A 25,387-nucleotide genomic window follows, 5' to 3' on the forward strand; every position below is an offset into this window, starting at 1 on the left:
TTTTGGTCAACGCTATCAAATAATTTTGTTGCACAAGTCAGCATGAGGTATCAAAACTATTGAAATTTTGTTATGTTTCAAAATTTTAAATAAAAGGAGGACATTCTAGCACCCTAAATTTATGAGAACAAAAATTTGAAAAAAAATATTGCTGATTTACTATGCGGGTATATAGATTAACAAATAAAAGTGCACATATGGTCAGTTTTGGTCAATGCGGTCAAATAATGTTGTTGCACAAGTCAGCATGAGGTATCAAAACTACTGCAATTGTGTTACGTAAAAGGAGGACATGCTGGCACCCTTTAGATTATACGAACACAAATTTGTTGTTATTGTATTGCAATATTGCTGTCCATTGTATTATGCATTAAATCCTGACATACAAAATATGGCTGATTTACAAAAATTTGTAGTCATGTGTTAAAATGATGCTTTCATTTTGTATAGAAAATTCTATCCTGAAATTAAAATATTTCCGATTGTGCCTAGCATAGATCAAGGACATATAACTAACAAGGACGTATAACTAACATCTAAAATACGTCCTTTCGTAGATTTACATATAAATAAGGTGCAAATTTGGTTGAATTTGATAGGTATTGGAATATTCCGTAACCAAGATCGTTTTTTAATTGATAGATTGGCAGATCACAGATAAATTTGTGTTACTAGCAACGTTTAATGCGCACTTTATTTTCAAATATTTTTTATTAAATCCGGTTTATATAACGGAAGTATTAATTTTACTTTATTTTCGATGTTGATATTACGAAACAAAGATATATTTTTTTTTTTTTTTTTTTAAATTGATGTAGACCGGTCCTGGTTACAAGTGAACTTACTTTTGAGCAGACCAGTCACAAAAAAAATGGTCTGGTTTTGATCGGATGTTAAAGCAAACGTTGACTTATGTTAACTTTGTGGCAGGACTGGTTTCGAAGTTAACTTATGTTAACGTTACGCATGACTGGTTTCCAAGTTAAATTATGTTAACTTTACGTCAGGACTGGTTCGAAATTAACTTATATCAATAGCGGACCTGTTTCGAAGTTAACTTTTTGGCAGACATAAAAACAGTTCTAGGACCAAGTCCACTTTTCAAGTTAACTAGATTTTTGTCCTCGGACTGGTCAGAGCAGTTCTAAATCCGGTCACAAATTAACTTTGACCAGTCCAAATGACTGCACCCATCTGTAACATCACAAATTCATGAAATGTATTTTACATATGACCAATGTCGGCAACTCGGACGTCTTACGGTGAATTTAAAATAAATTAGTTCCTTAAACAATATTTCAGTAATGTTTCTAATGTATTTTATATAGTTAACATTTCAATCTACCGTATCGTTTTATAAATTATTTTTATATGATTTTTAACTCATGCATGAAACTCTAGACCTAGAAACCGGATACCAATACTTACCGCATATGATTTCGGCCCGTTCTTAAGTTTGGATTAGTGTTGCTCAATTGACAGTTTATTATATACATGAATACTTGTTAATTAATTTACGCCACTTCCACACATTATGGATTGTGCTTAGAAAAGTGATTTTAATGGAATTTTCTTCTAATCTGTCAGGAGACCAATAATGTTGTATGTCTGTTTGATAACAAATAGATAAATTTTCAGTTTAGAATACGGCTTTAATTGATCGCCTTTTCCCTCCTTTCATGCGTCTTTTTAATAAAATATCCGCTATCTACATTTAAAATCCATGGAGTTTACGAATGAATGTTAGCATGATTATACCCCAATAATAGAAGATGGATCTAAAATCAAGATGAAACCTCTCTACAGAAAGCCATGAACTAAAGGTTAATGCAGCTCAGTAACTTTTGTGCATTATGTACAAACAAAATCTTATACCATAAATCTGTCTATCTCTTGTTCAAAGTAACAGTTTATTTCACTCCACACAAATATAATTGGTAAACGGATTGATTTACATACCGGAATTGTTATATGCAATTTCTCACCGCAGACGTTCAAGATAATTCAACAATGCGTCAAACCCATATCGTATAGTAAGTATGTTTATTCAGTACGTACTTGAAAAAAAAATAACTTACAGTTTTCATTTTTCAAATGCTCTTTATAATCAAATCCCTTATGTTTTTGATATTCAAACGGAAAAACTAAATTAAAGCTACAACATTGTTTGAGTTTAACATTCTCGGCCCTCGGGACTGATATTGGTTTCTCGTGATGATACAGCATGCGATACGGATTTTGCCATGTACTATTCTGTTTATCATATATTTTTACAGAATCAGATTCATGCAATATCCGTTTTTTTTAAATCGTCCGAAAATATAAGGAAGAAAAGAACATTATGATTTTCCTGTATTTTTTCAGCTGCCTTTTTCTTTTACAGTTTTTACTGCCATTTCTACATCTTATTGTATTTATTTTTTTATGAAAATCGCTAGTAAAGTTACTGGGTAATGATTTTTTTTTTTAAATATCGATTTAAGTTGAAATGATATGAATTTTTTTTTAGTAGGAACAGCAACTGGACGTCATAGGTCAAACGTTGACGTCATTCGAATTGTGACGTCATGCCAGGTATGCAATACGGGATTGCTATGCGATACGGGGTAGGCGACACGGGTTTAGCCATGCGATACGGGGTATGCGATACAGGGTAGGTGATACAGACTGGAAAAAAGAACCTTTATTAGATAAACAAAATTGCTGTATTTGGTACTAAACATATGATAAATATATATACATAACCTAGATACTTTTAATGCCGTTTTTATTTTTTATATATTTTACAATATGAATGTGAAACAGGTGCAAATTAATAAGAATTTGATTAAGCTTTGTGAAATAGAAATTTTTCAATGATTAGTGTCGACTTTCATAAAATCGATGTTATACCTTTATCCCTATAATGTGATTATAATTCATATTGGAAATTAAAATAACGTTTGTAGACAAAACCAAACATCATTTTTATAAGTTATTGAACATTTTATAATCTGGATTATGTGTTCATTGTTGTATACCTTTATAGTTTGGAATTCTAATTCACAGATCATCTGTCAACTTAGTTTTTTAACTAAAACTACACAAATTGTTTTATTGAATCTGAAAAAACAAACGTTTTTAAATAGTTGTTCATCAATGTTTCCCTCTATAAGCAAGGTATTCATTAGGGTTTCATCCACAAAAGACATATAATGATTCTTTTGTCTAGTCGTCTTACATTGTATACGCTCTATGAGTATATTTTTTAAGCAACTTTGAGTTTTTGTAATGAAACCCCGTCTTGCCAAGAACAGATAAATTCATGGTCACATATCTGTTAAGGATGTAAGGGTGATATAAGGTAAAATTGAATAAATCAGGAATTCAAAATTGATACTTTAAGCTGGAAGAATATTAGCTAAGAATCAAGCCTCTAAAAATATTGATAAGTTATGGAGCTCCTTTTCGAGATATTTTATTTTTAAAATATAGCGGGAAAAGGCTTACTCCGACTTTTACCTAATATTTGCATTGGTATTATTTGGATCTCAAATCAAAAGAATCTGATTAAATTTTGTCAAATGACCTTTTATGAGCTATTAAGTCTTATGTTAAATGATAAATAGGTGTTATGGGGTGAAATATTTTACCTTGTGTTGAATGGGAAAACACCAAGAAGTACTAATATTTGACACCTATTCCAAAACCTCACCTAAGTAAATCCTTAAACTGAATCAATCCTGTGCCTGTAAACGTATATGTTTTCCACTCTAAAACTGTCAAACTCTTGATATGTTTGAAAAGAAACACGACATAACAATTCACAACTACCTTTAAGAGGAAAACATCGTTGAGTACAAATCATGGCAGAAAACTGTTTTTTTTTTTAATATAAAAAAGAAGATGTGGTATGCCTGCTAGTTAGACAACTCTCCACAAGAGACCAAATGACTAAAATATTAACAACTATATGCCATTGAACGGCCTGCAACAATGAGCAAAGCCCACACCGCTTAAATCTGTCACTGTAGAGTATACTTGCGTTTGCAATTAATTAATCTAGCTCAAAATGATTTCCTAATATTAATCCTAATACTAAAAGTAATGTCAGAAAAAACAACGAGACAAGTATGAATAAGAGACACCAATCTCTAAGTATAAACTCATCAGTGTGTTCCAAACGTAAATGTATGAAAGAAAAACTATTGCAGTATTTGAAGACATTGTTTACTAAATATACCATGAAATATGATTTTCGGATATTTATTAAGTAGGTTTCGTAACTCGTGCAAATACGCAATTTTTACAAATAGGATTTTAAAGTAAAATGTGAATCAAACCCTTTAGATGCGTCCCAACTATTTAAACTCAAGCGCCACTGATGAGTCTTATAGATGAAACGTGCGTCTGATGTCAAAAACTGGGAGCTTTTACAACCTTTAGGTCAGATAAAAGTACTTACAATAATGAAGTGCATTAAAAAAAATTGATATATTAAGTAAGATATTATTAACTGTAAACACATGACGCAAATGAATACCGCATATTAATACAAATATTTTTAAGTACTTTGTTCGTCTGAAAGGGTTTTTTTTTGTTGTTGTTTTATCTAAACCAATGAAAGCGTTTTTCACTATCATTTATATGTTATTGTTCGTCTTATTTGTTTGTGTTTTTATATAATATTTAATTTCATGTTGTTTGTTGTTTGTGAATTAGGCTTTCACTTTTTCTGGTTTGACATATGCCTGTATGTTGTTTCAGTCGGGTAAAATACTAGATAAAAACATGTGAAACGTATCCCTGGTTAGCCAACTAAACTTGAAGGTGATATTATACAAATATTGCCTTTGTATGAGGTAAATACACGGATATATTGACCTAAAGAAAGTATATTGACACAGGGTATATTTGTCATATTATTAATTTCCGACCATATTTGTATCAAAATCGTCATTTGATTTTGTTGGAATTTTATAGATATCATATATCATATAAGTTGTTATTTCAATTGCTTTTTTTACTTGTTTGTCATCTTATGTATTTGAAGAATATTTTCGTCAAATAATCGATCACAGATATCATTTGTTTCAAAACCTTTAAGATCGTTTAACAATATCTTGAAATTCATTACATGACGTCACAAAGAATATCGGTTTTTTTAATAATTTTAACTAATTAAAAAAATAACCCATCACTACTGAATCAGTTTTAGTCAAATCAATTTCTTACCTATAAAAAAGGCAATTTAATAAACTGTAAACGAAGTGGAAATAATTGTATTGACTCATTGTATATCAAAAATGTAATGAATGATACCAGGCTTATGATTTTGTTTAAACCTAACAATACAAATAATAAAAAAGAAAAATCCGGGCAAAACACACTCTTCGACAATAAACAGGTGTCTAAACAATTTATTAAGCTCGAATTCGTCCTCAGTAAAACACAGTTGTATATAAATAAAGCGATATTTCACAAATCATCGAGTGTGGTAGGTCATTGTTTCCCTGTCCGGGACAAACACAACACTTACAAATTTATATACTATACCTTTTCAATCAGCATGTTGCATAATATTACAAACAAAGAATAGCTGGATCGAAATCACGATAATGTGTCTGAGTAGGTTTACATATGTTTTCAACTGTACTGTTACCTCCGGTTCGATCAGCAGGGTAATATTCATTTCACGTTAACATGTTCTCGTCCTTGAACGCAGGTTATTTTTGTAACTAGACATTAAAAACCAAATAATTATCATCATTAGCTACACCATGAATATCGAGATTTACATATATTCAATAGTTTTTGTTTAACATTATGGACTTCCACATCACATTGAAATTACTTTGAACAACTCACAGTACAAATGCAATACATCCACTTCGGACATAATTTGGTTTTGATAGGAAATTCATGTTAACAGTTGTCAAAAAAGACAAATCCATATTGTCAGTTAAAGGATACAAAAGTTAATATAGACATAAGTTCAAAATTTGTTTTCAATTGACCATGCACATGCATTGCCGTTCGAATTTCTTTTACCTTTTTTTACACAATTTTCTGCAATTTTAGTTGTAGAATAGTCATTTTCATAATTGTCCTGCCTTCTCCCTCCGAATATCAAATGGTTAACCCCTACCGAGAGATAATTCTAAAATCTAAATCCAAATGGTGAAGTAAAAATCATCCCTTCGTCAATTTTACGGACGCCATCACGAGTTGGTTGACCGTTATGGAATAACTGTTTCACAGATGATATCGGATATGTTTCTTACGTCGTAACTGCAATCCCCTTTCCTTTTCATGTATGTGACCTAACGTATTAGACTATTTACCGGATTTGTAATAACATGAGCAACACGACGGCTTCCACATGTGAGGCAGTATCTGCTTACCCTTCCGGAGCACCTGAGATAACCCCCAGCTTTCGGTGGGGTTCATGTTGCTCAGTCTTTAGTTTTCTATGTTGGTTGTTGTGTACTATTATTTGTTTGTTTGTCTTTTTCATTTTTGGCCATGGCGTTGTCAGTTCATTTTCGAATGATGAGTTTGATTGTTCCTCTGGTATCTTTTGCACCTCTTTTAAGTAAATGTCTTGCTTACCGCCTTTTCCCTGCAGCCTGCAGAGTAAACCACAGCAGAATTTTGCAAAGTGGTTTTGTCAAAGAAGCATTCCTGAAAGAAAAACAAGAAAGTTAGTTCAAGCATTTATACAAATTGACAATTGAACTTTCCAGGAATTGTTTAATAAAATGTATCTAACTTTTATATTACCACTAGACATGATAGAGATCTACCGTACAATACAAGTCACAGCAAGAAACGTGTATATGTTATAGCATATTTAAATCTTCTGGGGTTTCAACTAATTGATAATATGACAACTATCGTCTGATAACATCCCCGCTATATCACACTGAGGGCCTTAAAATGTTTAGTGTATAGATGTATAGTGTGATGGTGTGATAATATGCGTGTTTATGTGTGTTTTAATTGTGTATTTAGATGATTTTTTTGTTTGCTTTCTTTTGAATCGCTGACATTCATTCAAAAAAAAAATCACCTTTCACTACTAAAGACTATATATAAAACTTCTTGAAGTTTTGACATAATCAAAGACGTTCATGATACACGTAAGCTGTTATTTTTGTTCGATTTGTGTTCTTTAATGTACGAATTTTTGGTCTGCTTTGTTTAAAAGGAAAACACAGTAACTTCAAATACTGTGATGCTTAAATACCAGCTAGTGAAAGACAAACCGCGTTCCGGCTTTCATCAAACTAAAATTTAAAAATGCATCATTTCTGTCAAGTCCAAATCAACTTCCAATTCCTGCTAAACAGTATATTTCAGATATTTGAAATGAAATGAACAAGGAATTCAAATGTTTACCTCAAGTCCATCCCGACATTCTACTTGATGTGTCAAACACTTGGATTTATCGGATTCGCTATGACATGATAAACACCATAGACCTAAAATATAGAATTAAAATATTTTTTTACATAGTTAAATCATTATTGTGCAGAAATGACGTGTTATTAATAATTTTAGCATAACAATTACTATTTTAAAACTGACTCGGTATAAAGTAATCAGATATGCGTAATTATCTTCTTTTGTTTTTTATACAAAAAATATTTTTTCAATCTTATTTATTTTAATTGTTTTTTTTTTACATCATCCACTTCCTTCTCCTCCTCCTCCTCCTCCTCCTCCTTCTTGTACTCCTCACTCATTTACATCAGTAGTTAGTTATCAAAGGTACAAGGATTATCATTTAGTACGCCAGGCGCGCGTTTCGTCTACATAAGACTCATCAGTGACGCTCATATCAAAATATTTATAAAGCCAAACAATTACAAAGTTAAAGAGCATTGAGGATCCAAAAGTAGCTGAAGCAGCAGTAGCAGTAGCATTATAATTATTTATGTGACCCTCGGTTAAAACAAACAGTTACAAATAAGATACAACTACAAACCAGTTAAAGTCTGAAATGGCCTATATATGTACTCGACTGTACTGATTTTTACTTCAATAGTCTGAATACAAATAAGATAACCCTGTTAACTGATAATGTTCTATTTGTCGTCGCCACAATTCCGATTTTATTTACTTGATGTGGTGAGATTGTCAATGAGAAACTCTCCACTAGAGTTTTGTTTCAATACCAAATTTGACTGTTCTTAAGCTTGTCAAGGACAACACGTCCCAATTATACAGATTCAACATAAAATAATGAATGCTGTGTTATTTGCAAGTTATGTCCGTGACAACTTTTAGTTCCCTTGCAGGGGGTACACGGTCTCAATCGCATTTATGTGGTGTTCGTTCTGCTCAATCTTGTGTTTTGTTAAGTCAGTTATACGGACAGTTATCTTAACTGTTTACAAAGCTTTGATTTTTTAAATAACTAAGGATTTTTCTATCCCTGGAATAATTTCATTGTACATTGTATTTGTCAAAACCTTTTAAGGATATCGTGTCATCCCTGCTCTTTAACATGTTTAACTATGTGATTTATTTAGCCTTTTGATTGTTTTAATTTGAACGCCACTAGTGATTCTTTTGTAGACGAAACGCGCGTCTTGCGTACAACATTTTAATCCTGGTATCTACGATGAGTTTATTTCTTTCTTTTTTCTTCTAGGCATGACTCCGTCTGTTGTAGACCTAGGGTGTATTGTCGTCTTAGTAACATCTTACAGTTTTGCTACTATTCGAAATATATATTGACATATGCAATTAATATATTGCATCTTTGATTTTTTTTAATACATGATTTGGTTTTTCATAAGAAAAACATATAAATAACACTTACGATTGTCGCATAAATGTGCATTGCATGGAATGTTATTCCTTGGAGCTGTATTACAGCATTGTGCACAGAGAACTGACGTCCTCCGTGACCGACCTATAACGTCTCTTTTCCCTACGGCATTTCCTAACAAATCACAAACCTTAAATTAAATAAGTAGTTTTATTACACGTATGTGACAACAATCAGCATGTTTTCTGTTTTAATTATCTCACTTTATGTCTAGAATCGGGATAAAACTCATTGATCTCGTTGTATCGTGTTTGTCTCGAGTGAGTTAGGTCATTGTTTCTCTTTCCGGAGCAAAACAAAGACTTACAAATTTGTGTTCTATATTTTTACAATCAGCATGTTGCATTAAAGTTCGAGCAAAGAATGTCTGGATTGGAATCACGATAATCTGAGAAGTTGACACATGTCTATCACTGGCCTTTTATCTCCTCTTCGATCAGCAGGGCAATACTCATTTCACATTAACATGTTATGGTCCTTGAACGCATGCTATTTTTGTATATGGACATTAAACACCAAATTATCATTACCATTGTCTACACCCGGTATATCGAAATTGACATATAATCAATAGTTCGACACTAAATGTCATTTAAGTCTGACTCATTCATGTGTTTAATCTTGATAAATATCTTTATTTTTTACCCTTTTTCGTTTTAATGTTATTGACTGCCACAAATCGGATCTTACTTTGAACAACATATAGAACATCCATTTTGGACATAATTTGGTTTCGATAGGGAACCCATGTTACATGTCAAAAAAGATAAATCCACATTTTTAGTTAAAGGATACAAAAGTTAATGTAGACATAATTTCAAAGTTTGCTTGCCATTGACCATGCACATGCTTAAATTTGCCGGTTGAATTTCATTTTGCCTTTTGTACACACATTCCTGCAATTTGTGTTGCAGAATGATCATTTTAATAATTGCCCGCCTTCTCCCTCCGAATATCAAATGGTATTATTCCCTACTGAAAAAAAATTAAAAAGTCTATGTAAAGTCAATGTTTTGCTTACCGCTTTTGCCCTGCAGCCTGCAGAGTAAACTACCGCCGAATTTTGCAATGTGGATTTATCAAAGAAGCATTCCTGAAAGAAAAACCAGAAGGTGCTTTAAAGCAGATATACAAATGGACTATTGAACTTTCCTTTCCAGAAATTGTTTCATGAAAAGTATCTAAGTTATACGTTGCTAATTGACATGACAGAGATCTACCGTACAATGCAAGTGAAAGCAAGAAACGTGCATATGCTACAGAATATTACAAACTTCTGGATTCCACAATTTGATAATATGACAAATATTGTCTGTAAAACATATGACCCAAATACCCTACCCACTATATCACACCGAGAGTCTGACAATGTGTTGTTTTATGGTGTGATAATATATCACCTTTCACTACTAAAGTCTAATATAAAAATTCTTGAAAGGAGTAGGTCCAGTAAGACCCCTTTTTGGCCCCAAAATATATAGCAGTTTTACAAAATTGTTTAAATGTAAATTTTTAGTTATTTATTGGACAGAAGAATGCTTATGCTACATGAATATGGGCTGTTTTTGACAATACAATGCACATATATCGGGTACTAGCACCATTAAGTCATGCTAAATTACTGAAATCTTCACAATTCTAGCATTTTAGTTAAATTTTAGACGGCTTTCGTGTGAAAAGAAAATGACCACATTCGTGTTCATCCTAAAAATTGAAATGTAAGTTGTATTTTATGATAATACATAACACATATAAAGATTGAGGATGAACACGGATGCGGCCACTTTCATTTTTGAAAAAACCATCTGAAAAGTGACATTTTTCGGCATATGTGGTAGATTTTTCATATTTGAGCTTGAATCCGGTTGTTTTTAATGACTAAATCAGTTACAATCTTTCACATAAACTAATTGATTCAAATGAAATCGACACTTAAGTGTTAAAAAAGTGGTCAAAATCTTTCGTAAGATGAACCTGGAATTTGAGGCCAAAATCTGTCCTTACCGGACCTACTCCTTTTGACATAATCTAAGACATTCATGATAAGTGAGCTGTTTTTGTTTGTTTTGTTGCTTGGTTTGTGTTGTTTTATGTTCTGTCTTCTTTGTTTGGTTTGGTTAAAAGGAAAGGACAGTAACTTCAAATATGTTGATGCTTAAATACCAGCTAGTGAAAGACAAAGCGCTTTTCTGTTTTCACCAAACTAAGAATTAATAAGCCTCATTTCTTTCAAGTCGAAATCATTTTCCAACCTCTGCTAAACAGTTATTTTATATATTTGAAATGAGCAACGCATTCAAATTTTTACCTCAAAACCATCCCGACATTGTACTTCATGTGTCGAACACCTGGATTTATCGGATTCGCTATGACATGATAAACAAGACAGACCTAAAAAATAGTATTAGATTATATTTTCACATTGTGAAATCATTCTGGTATTCAAGAATTTCACGTGGAAATGACGTTAAAATTTAGAACTATCATTACTATATATTTTGAAACTGAATCCTTAACAAACAGTTACAGATGAGATAACACTGCAAACCAGTAAAAGTCTGAAATGACCAATATATGTACTCGACTGTATTGATTTTTACTTGAATAGTCTGCATTGGTCTGCAATCTACTTGATACTACTCGACTGTAGTCCACGGCCGACACTCGGCTAACCGAGAGATTGGTCGGTTAATCTATATTGAGTATGCGGCTATATCGGCGGTGGGTCTGTTAATCGGGTTGGCTAAAGTCTGTTAATCAGGTGTTATCGAGAAAATCATTGAAAGTTCAGCATGTTTCATTGTATAACTTTCTAAATATATTTTCATCATAAAAAGTATTCATGTCTAACAAAACAATTCAATGTACTGAATTCAGTGGTGTAATTATTATTTTCCTAGCTTCGATGTACGATCTATAAAATGAAAAGGCGGATTACTCATCAATAAATTTATACACATTTTACACACATAAAATGTACACAAAATGACACATTGGTTAAATTTACTTGCATTCAATATTTTGAACATCGAAAAAAGAAAGGCATAATGTTTGTTAACCATATTGATATCATTGTGTGAAAAATCTACACGAAAATCTGTATTTTGGTGACATAAATCAATCTTTATTTAAAACCTGGTCTGTTAATGGGTCGGATGTATAAAACCCGGTCTGTTAATTGGTCTGTTAAGAGTTATGAATGGCAATAAAAGTATAATTTTATTGCTATATGGGGTGTTATCGGATCAAATGAGTAGGACCAAGACGAGCGGCTAAAATATACGAAAACAACACATGAGCAATGAAACATAGCATATACGAAAACAACACATGCAATTGAAAATTGATAACAATGGTTTCAAAAAGAGTAATATTAAAGTAATATTAATTTCATCCATGAATAATCGCATATATCATGTTGATTCTGTTTAATTGTCATGAATGACACAAATTTGCATCTACATTGGAAACCAGTATATAAATCAGAGATAAACGTCGTACTGTAACTAAACATCAGTAAGTAAAATATATTGGGATGACAAAATATGAAAAATAAAGAAAGAATAATGAGTAAGATAAATAAAATGTAGAAAAAAATGACCTAACAATTTAAAGAATACAGAAATAAACAATACCCCCAATCCGGACCCTCATGGTATACACGAGAATCTGGATGGAAACGCAGAATATAGAATAATATATAAGGACAGAAGAGAGTGATACATTGCTAAAAACGAGAGAAAAATAATACTTGTTTAAGAATACACACACGAAACACCGATGGCTGTTGAAACAGTAACGGAGGATTGCGATGTACTTATATTGGTGACAAATTCTAGGAGTTTACATGCGGATAACTATGGTAGCAGGTTAATGTCATTTTGCGTTTTAGTGTTTTCGCCTTACATATTCTATATGGCGAAAACGCCAATTGCAAAGTCGAAAACGCATACCGATTTCTCGTTTTCGACTTCGCGTTTTTGCGTTTTCGACTTCGCGATTTCGCCTTTTCGCGATTTCGCGTTTTCGCCCTATAGAATATGAAAGGCAAAATCGAGAAAACGCGAAATGGACTTCACCGGCCACCATAGACAACTGTAGTTCTCCTCTGCTCTTATGTAGAAAGGAACTAAACGTGAAACTTAAAATAACTAAATATAGCTGCATTCGCTCCTTTCCGTTTACTTCTTTAGAGTGATTTGTAAACAACATATGATTAAGTAATAGAAGAAAAGAACCAATTGGATGATGCTGACGAATTAAGGTTTAACGTCCAGTGACAAATATCATGTTCATATGTGAACGAGAACACGTTATATGTACCCTGTGTTGTATTAGAAAGACACTTTCAGTCGGAATTGAGAACGTGCTACTTCGAACAGACACAAAAATTAAGGCTGATTTAAAACGTCAATAAAAAATTCATGCATATTCCAGAGGCCAATCCATATCACGCTATATTGAAGTGACACACCCTTCAATAAAATGCAAAGAAAATCAAAATAAAAATGCTCTTTCTAGGATACTGTGGCACCGTATTTTTCATTTTTGTTTACTCAGGAACATCTCATTCTTAAATTTTTCAAGAGGAAAATATAAAGGTAGGAAAATTATTGTCGTGGCTAAATAACTCTTAACTGACACAATTTCAATTGTCCAACCCATTAACAGACTTTATTCCCATAATTTTCATTAAAACGTGGTATTATTCACGTTATTTTACAATTATGAAATATTTACTAATGTCAATTTATTTTTTAGAACCACAGTACTATTTTTTGTCCTTTAAATGATATCTAAATTTGTTTGTTTCGCCTTTTATTAAAAAAATTGCTATGCGTATAAGCATACATACTACATACTTGCGCGACGCCTTTTAGTTTTACTGAAAACTGCGCAGACTAAGAAATGTTTTACAAGTGCAAAATGTTCTATGATAGATATCATTTTGTCGGACACTTTTCTTTTTTTGATTTGGTTCTTATAACATGCCAAAAATCTGTATATTTAATAGAGTTTAACATTAAATTACGCGTTTTACTCTTAACAGACGTATAACCAACCCGATTAACAGACCAATCGCCCATATAGCCGCATACTCAATATAGATTAACCGACCAATCTCTCGGTTAGCCGAGTGTCGGCCGTGTAGTCTGAACTTGTACTCGACCTTAACTCGCTAGTACTTAACCATTTTATACGGGTCGGACAATATTAGATCAAGTCTTAATCATGCTCGACCAAATCTTAACTAAGCTATACCTATTTCTGTTTCAATCTATAGTATTTCATCAATTTATGAACTATATTAACCACGATGTTATCTAATATTCAAAGGATGTCAATTAAAATGTATTACTCTCTGACCAGGTGTGCTCTTTTTAATGAGTGTGCCCCAAGTAGGAGGTATTACTAATTATTTTATCCCTTATCAGAAGACAATTGTGAAGATTTAAATATTTTTTTCAATTTTTTTTTTTATCCCTTTTAGATATGCCACACTTAGTCTAGTGATTTGGTTGGCTGTTGAAACAGTAGGGATTCTATATCAAAATTATCTCCCCCATTACGTCAGTCAATTTTTTAAAATCGTAAAAGTGGTAGCCATTGTAGATATGACGCGCTGCCAATTATCTCTTAGAAACTAATAAATTTATTCACATAGCACCATTAAGATCCTTATATGCTAGTTGTATTTTCAAAAAGAACTGTATCTACTAGCTATTGAGCAGCATTTTATTTACTTTCTGCTTTCAGTCAATTTTTAAAAACTATTGTCTGATGGGTTGTCAGGTGGAATTTCGAAAATTCAAAAACATTTAAAACATTCTAATTAAATATTTCGTGGAAGGGCAGACTAAAAACTAATAACTCTTGATAACACACACAAATAATGATATTTTTTTTTAAAGTTATGCATTTTTAAGATCAAGTTGTAAAGTCTGGCGTCAAGTACGTTTGGTAAAAATGTGTTTTTTCGAACCCACCTACTCTGTTGTTCTAACTCATTAGAACAGTATTTCACTTGACCAATATTTTTCATTCTTTAGTACTGTGAATGGTTAGTGTTATTAAATCAACCTGGCCCATCAAAATGATAGAATCTGAAGCGAAATGATGTATCGAATATTTTTCTTTAAACGTTTTTAGGACATTACAGTCACCTTAAACACGTCCGAACATAAAAGGTGCACTCAACTTTCTCCTTTTGATGAAATATTGCCTATTTTGGGGATGCAAATTAATGCTTTAGAAAGACCAATCCTTTATCCTTTATCTATATGTATAATTTTTTCGGCCGAATTTATGCTTATGCCTTTACAAGATCCACTTGAATTTGAACCTACCACAATCAACTGTTTTATGACAATTTGTCTATAATATAAAAGTTTACAAATATCTCCATACTATAATGCAAGTCAAAACATGTATATAAAATGCAGAAAATCCGAAATTATGCACTTTTATTAAACTGTTAAGCCTATAGAAACAAATGTAATCAATTCAAATATACAAATTTGGTTTTTCCTTCTTAACTGACAAAGAGTTTCATTTCTTTTGCTTGGTTTCAACTGGATTTCCGCCTGGTAACGTAAATTTAAAAAAAAACAGATATCGATTTTATGTTACCATGAAACAATGAAACAGCTTAGCCAATTAAAACAATGCAATATAACAAAACATACATGTTATGTAATTAAACGAAAATGAATAAAAGCATATTTTATCATACCCAATGAAATCTTCCATATGCTGGACGTTACAGTAACGAAAAGAACTGAAATGATGAATACATAATTATATGTGAAATAAGTTGACTTTATTTTCCATGTCTAAAACAATGTTACAGAAAATAATAATAGATTAAAATAATTTGAAGAAAACTATGTTGGTAGAGCATAAAAGCAATTTTTTGTTTCTTTTGACTGTTTTCAAATTCTTAACTATCTCTGTCTTTTACACCTGCTACTTTTAACATTCTTAATATTGATACATTGAAGTTTTACCTTACAGCAATGAAAATGAAATTACGAAAAGCAACACAGATCCTGATTTAAATATGTAGTTTGTGTTATACTTACTCATATGATCAGGACGATCGCATACATGTATATATAGTGCCTTTCCATGGTTTGTGATGGAAAGCTGTAACTAATTGTTTATCATAACAAATTCATATTTTTGTATGTAAAGATGTGGATAACCACTATTTTTTCTTTCTATTTTCTTGTTTTTTTATGGGGGTGGGGGGAAGGACTATTGTTGCTTGTTGAATATTATCCAATTTCAAGAATACTACATCTCCCTGTTGACTTTCAGAAACAAATGTTAGATAAATATGAATAAAATAGGTGTGACTTGGACACAGATGATGCCCCCGCTTGCATATATTGATGTAATACCACCATTGATTTTCCCCTATTAATCTTTGTTAAATTTGAACTTTTCAAAAAAATGTGCAGAATTTATCTTTGTTTCAAAAAAAGAAATACTTGGCTTGAGTAAACATTTGATCCTGTCCAGTACTACAGAAAAAGTTCACATAACATTTCATTGCATATCAGAAAAATTAACCATCACTGTAAGTTAATCATTCAAATTTTCACCTCTTTTTTACCTTTGTACAAGCTTTAGTAACCATATGCATGTAACCTCAAGTTTCCAAAATATTCTATAGAAACCCCAATTAAAAATAATGGTGCTTTAAAATACCCAAGAAATATGTTTATGACCAGAAATGTTGTACTGCAATGAAAAGTAGGATTAATTACCTACAACCCAAGGGAATATTTTATTGCCCTATTTTCGTATGCAACCGGATGTGACGTTCTTTGATTTGGTGGTATTACACTTATAACGTTAGAAAGGGACATAACTTAATAAGGGTAATGTGACACCACCAAAATTCGAACTTGACTTGAGTTTGGTGGTAATTAGTATTGTGTATGATCATATGAGTTTCAAAACATTTGGTTGAGCAAACTTGAGTTAGAGAAAGAAAACGACAAATTCAGCATTTTGTCTATTTTTGAAGGGCATTACTCTAGAATGGTAAAAATGACGCCAACCAAAATGCGAAATTGATTTTTTATTTATGGAAATTAGAATTGTATATAAGTTTTATAGCATTTGGTTGAGGAAAACTCAAGTTATAGATACCCGCAACCATCTTCGGGACGTACGGACGGACGGACATTCAAATGGACAAGGGAAACATGTAGTCTGTATAGTAGAAGATCTATTATACTTACATATATATGATTGTACCATTGTATGATACCTAAAACAAATTAAAAAACCGTATGTTATATTTTCACGAAACAACATAGCAATTTTAGGCAAATCGTTCATTTTTGGTAAAAAGAGCACTCGTCCTAGCTCCTCCTATTATTTGCTTACCTATGACAAGCAGTCAACGGCGGGATTGGAGAGTGAAATAACTAAAACTAGGTCATTCACATGATGCACTCCTCTAAAAATAAAAAGTTCACTCACTCGAAGATCAAAGGAAAAAAATACCATTCATTTTACAATATTTGTTAGTCTTCTAATTGATTTTTTTTTTATAAGAAACTGAATATGTTCTACTCAACCTATATGTAACAGACGTAACTTTTGGTTCTTTATTTATTTGAATCTTGTACACTATTCCTAATATTTCAACACCCCTTCATTCCGTTGGTTTTTTTATTAATTGTTCTCTATTCTTTATATTTGTGTCATTGCTTCTGCACTTTTCGCCTATTATTCTATATTATGTAAACTCCGTCCGGAGTATTTTCTCAAAGTTTTATGCTATTTTGTTCTATCATCTGTATAGCGTATATATAGGTACTAAACAAACGTGCGTGATCGATTTTGACCTGACACGGTAAGAACATCTTTGTTTTGTTTATATAATATCAATGTGTACTTCAATCTAAACATAATTTTTGCTTTAAGAAATGATGTGTTCGTAGGTTGATGATTATTTTGCCAAAACAAGAACGCTTACTTAAAACATGTGCAAATACTTGTCAAGGAAGTTGTCGCTCGTTTCATCCGATATGATTCTATAACTTTTGTTTCTGATAGAAGGCCGCTGTGTGTGCGTAATAAGTAGTGCTGTTTCATTGATTGGCATTGAAATCTTTCAAACATATGTTATTTTCGATATTTTATTCCGAAAAGAAGCGTGGTGTACGGTGTATAGCTGGCCACATAAATCCTTCTGTACGTTGCATAGTTAAGGGAATGTACACCGTACAGTAAAACCTTATTTTCACACTTATTTATTAGTATTTTACCCAAAATGTTTCATGGAATGAGTTATCACAGGTAGGTTTACGATTGGCAACTATTAATTTTGCCCTGTATTAGCTATGTTCAGATAAAACATGTAAATGGCTCGACAACTGTATCGAAATTGAAAGTTGGTGTTGACATTCACAACTATTTGCGCATGTAATAGTTTATTATTCTTATTAGAATATAAAAGTTGTCTTATAAACAGGGGGAAAATAATTGGGAGCAGGAATTGCAGATGTTAAGAAACGTACACTGAATGTAGATAAAACAAAACAAAGATGTTCCTACCGTGTCAGGTAAAAATAGATCACGCCCCGCTGTGTTAGTACCTATATCCGCTGTACCGATGATAAATGGTGACTTTTAACCTCTCATCAAATCTGTCAGAATCTGCTAAAACTTTTCTAACCTAGAACTGATTTGGTCAGTTGTACCTAGAACTGATTCAGACAGTTTTACCTAGAACTGATCCTTGCAGTTCTACCCTAGAATAGTTTTAGCCAGTATTACATAGAACTGACCAAATCTTTGGTCAGTTCTACAACTAGAACAGTTCTTCGGCTCGAACAGTTCTTTGACTAGAACACTTCTACGATTAAAACTGATTTGGTCAGTTCTACGGCTAGAATTGATTTAGTCTTTGTGTTAAATATAAATAAGTCAAAAGTATATTAATTAATATATATTAAAAAATTATCATCTCAGTACTGTTTTAACATGCCCTAAATGCAGCGACGTCATCTAGAAACATTCTACAATCCTGACAGGTTTTGTCAGTTCGACGGCTAGAACAGTTTTAGAAAGTTCTGTGGACAGTTCTACCTATAACTGATTTGGTCAGTTCTACCTAGAACTGATTTTGAAATTTCTACTTAGTACAGTTCTAGGGTAGAACTGCTCTAGGTAGAACTGTTCTGGGACAGTTTGGAACAGTTCTATGACAGATTATTCTGACAGTTCTAATGAGAGGTTAGAAGCTATCTCCCCTGCATAAACATCTGTTTTGTTGACCCCCAACTGTCTTTTACTTATTAGTGTCATTGGTTTTCTTTTTCATCTACGTGTAACCCATCTTTTTTTTATCGAATTCTTTCTTCAAAAAATATCAGATGTTGCTTATATCATAACTGTATAGTCATAATAAATTATATAGACAATAATAGTGCATTGACTTGACATATCAACGATATAAGGATGAGGCTTAGAAACGGGGAAATGCGAGGCCGTGCCGAGCATTTTCCCCGTTTCGGGCCGAATCCTTATATCGTTGATATGTCAAGTCAATGCACTATTATTGTCTTTATACTGCAATCTAAAAAAAAACATTTTCATTTGTTGTTTATTGTGTTAATGTTATTTTTTTTAATTTAAATATTGGGAAAATTCCCCTTTAAAAAGGCCTCATATCACCCAGACGGAGAAATATAAAACACGATGAAATGTACATCATTACCGCAATCAATGGTGAACAAATTCGTTGCAGACTAAAATATCAACAATAAACATAAAATATAATGATTTATAGGTTGCAAACAAAAAAATATTAAAAAGTGAAATATGTTTTCCCGAAAATTGCAAAAGAAACAACTTCAAGTTTTGAGTCGTTAAACGCATCGTTGTTTACAATGAAAACAAGAACAGGTTGAAGAGGTCGTATGAATAATTAAACATAATTTCGACAATTTCGATTTAAATATTCATGAGGAAAAGTGATATCAGGTCAGTGACTGTATATGACATAAAAATATACGGTCAACGCATTTTGACTGCTCAAATAGAACGAGTGCAGTATAAAAACAATTAAGCTCAAACCTGAAAATAATAACCTTCAAATAGTACTCCTTATCAGGAATGACATAAACTAGAATACAGAGTTGAAAAGATCAAACTGATTTTATCAGGAACTGTAAGCTTTATGAAAAGATTGCCATATGTTCTTTCCCTCATATTTTTCCAGTTCAAAAATGCAAATGAAAGTGAAGTAATTAACACATAAAAAAAGATTTAACGTTATAATTGCGGCTTGTAGTTGCCTTAGATGGTTTTACATGTATCGCAATAGGTTTATGACATCTTAATCAGTCATTCAAGAAAACTCCGGATACTTTTACCAAATTTTTGTGAATATGAAAATGTTCACGTCTAATGGAATGAAAAAAAGAAACAACTTAGTAGTCACACGAAGCAGTAACCGTTTTTGAAAAAGACAAGGGCCCTGTTTATCAAAACTGTCCTTAGGACAGAAATTATGATAAAGTAAGGACCTACTTACGACATTTCTCAGCATGCACATCGAAGCTGTCTTAGGATTATCTTAGCTTGGATGTCATAACCGCTGTCCTAAGTATTGGCGTAAAAGAAAAAAAGGAAATGAAAATTAAATGAAAAAAAAATGAAAATATTTTATCAAAGTTAACCAGTAATTATAATCTTTAAAAAAGGATTAATAATTAGATAGACAATATTAGTGCATTGACTTGACATATCAATGATATAAGGATGAGACTTAGAAACGGGGAAATGCGAGGCTGTGCCGAGCATTTTCCCCGTTTCGGGCCGAATCCTTATATCGTTGATATGTCAAGTCAATGCACTATTATTGTCTTTATACTGCAATCCAAAAAAAAAAAAAAAACATTTTCAATTGTTGTTTATTGTGTTAATGTTATTTTTTTATTTAAATATTGGGGAAAATCCCCCTTTAAAAAGGCCTCATATCACACAGACGGAGAAATATAAAACACGATGAAATGTACATCATTATCGCAATCAATGGTGAACGAATTCGTTGCAGACTAAAATATCAACAATAAACATAAAACATAATGATTTATAGGTTTCAAACAAAAAAATATTAAAGAGTGAAATATGTTTTCCCGAAAATTGCAAAAGAAACAAGTTTGAGTCGTTAATTAAAATGTTGTTTACATTGAAAACAAGAACAGGTTGAAGAGGTCGTATGAATAATTAAACATAATTTCAACAATTTCTATTTAAATATTCATGAGGAAACGTGATATCAGGTCATTGACTGTATATGACATAGAAATATACGGTCAACGCATTTTGACTGCTCAAATAGAACGAGTGCAGTATAAAAAATAATTATTACTTTTAAATTAGAGGTAATAAATATTTTTTATATTATAATTGTATATTTAAGCTCTGTGAAACAAAATCATAACACAAAAAAATATAACTATGTTTTATATAAGATTTGAACAAACAAATTGTAAATAGTTAAAACTAAATATATAACCGGCAAAATCATTGTATGCTTTGAGTGAATTGAAATCGAAGGCTCACGATTTCATAATTAAAAGTTCAAAGGCAAATCTCGTGCATATGTCATATGCATACGAATTACTTCAATTATTTTATTACTGCAAAACAAAAACAAAAACAAAAAACAAAATACGTGAGAATATGAGCAAGAGACGAAATCCTAATTTTACCAATGCAAAACTACAGACTCTCCTGGACCGTGTGGAAAAGAGTAAGACTTTGCTTTTTAGTAAATTGTCAAATGTTGCAACCAATGGTGTTGAAAAGAGGGATAGGGATTCAATATGCAGTAAAGTAAATGCAAAAAAACACAGGCCATATTTGTCTATAAAATAACCATCCGAAATAAATCTTAAAGTTAGGACCATCCTAAGACCATCTTAAGACACTTAAATTGGTATCCTAAAGTTAGACAATTCCTAGGATTATCATAAAAAATGAAAAACAACACGTTTAACAATTTATTGCGTCCGAAGCGCTTTTCTGGATTTACCTTCATCAGGAACGCTCAAAGCCATGAAAGCCAAACATTTGAAATCCGAAGATGGATAAGTACCAAAATTCGTTGAAGAGCTATATGTCAAAAATACCTCAAATAAATAGCCAAATCTATCTAAAGTCAACTTTGCCTGAGGGAGTTGAAACCTTAGTTTTATAATAATTTCAAAATTTATAAACGGACAATTTTAGTAAAGTTTGTTAAATCATGTCAGTACCAAAGCACTGACTACGTTGCGACATGTTTGATAAACCCATTGAGAACTTAGATATGTCCTAAGTTGGTCTAAGGACACGTCCTAATCATAAGACTGCCTCCATTAACAGGCCCCATGTTACGATTCAGTGTTTGTTGTCTGTATCTTAACTGATATTTGATTTAAAATCAGAGTGAGAACTATTCTTGTTAACCACCAAACTTGATGCAAGACGTACAGTTCATTACCCTGGCAATTGCTTATTTTTTTTCAAATCATTTACCAGCACATCTAATAACAAGAAATCTGTCACAAAAACAAAATGTGTTATTAACGAATGAGCTAGAACTCTCTTTAGCCTTCATAGAAACAGGTACTCAAAGTGTAGTTAAATTGAATACGTTTATGATACCGGTAAATCGGATATCTTTCGACCCATTAACCGGTTAACTGTTATGAAAAGTCATGTACAAAGAAGATTTACTCTAAAAGTATATGGAGTAAAGAAATATGGTCACTTTTGGTCTTCTTCTGTCTGATTTGCAGTCAAACACCTGCTAAATGGGGCGTCTTTTGTATGAATTCCCAAAAGAGTCTGGTCAAAATATGGACATTAGATCTGACACCTTGAGTACACGATAGAGAATGCGCCATTCTGTGCGCGTTAATAAACCGTGCTGCAACTCTCAGTAAGTGGCCTGTTGCAAGGCCTCATTTTTGTCTGTATCAAATATAAACTAATTTTCTAGCAAACAAGGGTCGGTTTCACGAATCTATTCTAAGACCTGTTATAAGATATATAGTTATCAAAATTATCAGGATTATAATTTAGTACGCCAGTCGCGCGTTTCGTCCACATAAGACTCATCAGTGACGCTCATATCAAAATATTTACAAAGCCAAACAAGTACAAAGTTGAAGAGCATTGAAAATCCAAAATTCCAAAAAGTTGTGCCAAATATGGCTAAGGTAATCTATGCCTGGAATAAGAACATCCTTAGTTTTTCGAAGTTTTGTAAACAGGAAATTTATAAAAATGACCACATGATTGATAATCATGTCAACACCGAAATGTTGACTACTGGACTGGTGATACTCTTGGGAACGAAACGTCCACTAGCAGTGGCATCGACCCAGTGGTTTGAATAATTATCCAAAGTACCAGGATTATCTAAGGACATGTCTTATGATCCTCTTATGGCTACATGTATCTTATCACTTATTTCAGATCTCGCCTCGAAACTGTCTTAGGATGATCTTAGCAAAAAAACCCAAGCATGTCGCATGTTCTTAAAATTTCCAAATATTAACATGGATCTATAGAAAAATTCTATAAAATGTAGTATGTCTTTCCCATAAATTACTAAACTTATCTATTATTATAACTAGATAATTTGCAAAATGAAAATAAAAATGATTGTAATTTTTTTATAAGTAATATATCATAATACACCAATATACTTATGTAACTTTAGATACAAAATTGAGAAAAAAAGAATAAAACATTTTTTTTTGGAAAAGTGAGCTGAATTCAACTTGTCACTGTATTGGTTATAAGAAGGTTAAAGAATAAAACCTTGCATTCTTGATATCAATACATCGAATGTTCATTGTTGACATATCATGAAAAGACGTCAAACTACAAAGATTTAGTAATGATCAAGAAAAGAAGACTAGATAATAGGTTAATCAATATAATTTTCAAACATAACCCTTTGACTATCCTAAGATCGCCTCTCGTAGAGTCCTAACGTTATGACCAGCTTTAAGAGATGTTCTAATTTAGGACCACTTTGTGAAACCCATTTAAGACGGAGATATGTCGTAAGACCATCTTAAGAAATTGTTCTAAGACAGTTTTGTGAAATTGGCTCAAGACCGTTAGTCCATGAACTGACCATTAGAGTAATTGTTAATATAATTTCATCTTTAACATGCAAAAACTAATGTAAATTGTACTTACGAATTCATCAATGCACCAAAGAACGAAAGAAATGTATGCAGTACTTTACCACGGTGAACGATTATATAATAAGATATATTCATTAAAGGTTATCGTCAAACCGTTTCCCAAATTCTTTTCTCACGAGACCTAGTTGAACCTATAACCCATCAAGAAAGAACAATGTCAGTCAATCATTATTGTTATTAATTTTTATCATTTGAAGAGACATTACAAAAAAGTCAGTCCGATTTTGTCATTGATTTTAATATTAAACTTCGATTTAAACAAACGACATTCCCATAATATGGGTGTTTGTACTGTATAAAGTCAGGCATGTGACATATGAATGTGAATTTTGTCTTTTTTTTTTAATTTTCAAAGAACTCAAACAAAATGTTAATTGCAAATTATATTATGAGAAGATTGATTAATTGGTATTTAACGCCACTCTCCATATTTTTGTGCTTTTTCGAATCTGTCATTTTTTATTGATGGAGGAAGACAGAGTGCCAGGATAGACCCTCCGACCTTCAAAAGGAAAACTGACAATCATAGTTTATTCAGATTGGAGTCAAGAGCAGGTGTTTCGAACTCGGTGTTGACTGTCTAGTGATACAACAATTCGACTACTTAGACCCATCTGTTACCGAGACCAAAACATATAACGAGAAGAAAATATTCTGTTAAAATGTCTTCATATTTAATATTCAATTTGGTGTAAACAGGATTTAGTGTATGAATCCGTATGTAAAACAACTATTTAATACATTTGTAAGTATTAATTTGAATTAATCGCAAAATATCTAATAAGGGAGACAAATTGTTTTTAACAAAGAATGCACATGGGAGAAAGCTCAGTAGTTCACTTGTATAAATAAAAAAGAAAATTGAAAACTAATGATAAAATGTCTTGAGCTTGATAATAAGTAGTATTAACATTAATTCTCATCTTTTTCTTAAAAAAAATTAAAGCAATTCTTGAAGGAAAAAAAACGATTAAATAACATGTGAGATGCGTCGAATAAAACTCGACCTTATGCAAATGAAAATCAATATATCTGTTAACCTATTTTGAGTTGAAAATATCTTTTTGTAAAGACTGTAACTGTATTAAAATGTAGGTGATATAAGAAAAATTACAAAACAGACCAAAATGCATCTTTTATTTACCTGTGTACCGTTCAGGAGCACCTGAGATCACCACCAGTTTTCAGTGGGGTTCGTGTTGCTAAGTCTTTATTTTTCTATGTTGCGTTTTGTTTAATTCTGGTTGTCTGTTTGTCCTTTTCTTTTTTATCAATGGCGTTGTAAGTTTATTTGTTTTGTATGTTTGAGTTTGAATGTCTCTTTAGTATC

General features: G+C 32.0%; 1 protein-coding gene across 1 annotated transcript in view; it reads right to left on the reverse strand.

The window, feature by feature from the left end:
* The window catches only part of LOC143074064 (uncharacterized), a 367,901-nt gene extending 343,815 nt beyond the window's left edge, over positions 1-24,086 (reverse strand). The window contains exons 1-9 of the mRNA XM_076249613.1: positions 24,050-24,086; positions 20,379-20,446; positions 17,071-17,099; positions 15,552-15,596; positions 11,127-11,209; positions 9,840-9,911; positions 8,810-8,948; positions 7,381-7,463; positions 6,592-6,663 (exon numbers count right to left, since the gene is read on the reverse strand). Coding sequence (XP_076105728.1) covers positions 6,592-6,663; positions 7,381-7,463; positions 8,810-8,948; positions 9,840-9,911; positions 11,127-11,209; positions 15,552-15,596; positions 17,071-17,099; positions 20,379-20,383 — 528 coding nt within the window. The 5' untranslated portion in view covers positions 20,384-20,446; positions 24,050-24,086. The remainder of the gene's footprint in view (positions 1-6,591; positions 6,664-7,380; positions 7,464-8,809; positions 8,949-9,839; positions 9,912-11,126; positions 11,210-15,551; positions 15,597-17,070; positions 17,100-20,378; positions 20,447-24,049) is intronic.
* Positions 24,087-25,387: the final 1,301 nt, after the last annotated feature.

Source organism: Mytilus galloprovincialis, chromosome 5 (genome assembly GCF_965363235.1).
Source record: "Mytilus galloprovincialis chromosome 5, xbMytGall1.hap1.1, whole genome shotgun sequence".
In the NCBI taxonomy this organism is placed as follows: domain Eukaryota; kingdom Metazoa; phylum Mollusca; class Bivalvia; order Mytilida; family Mytilidae; genus Mytilus; species Mytilus galloprovincialis.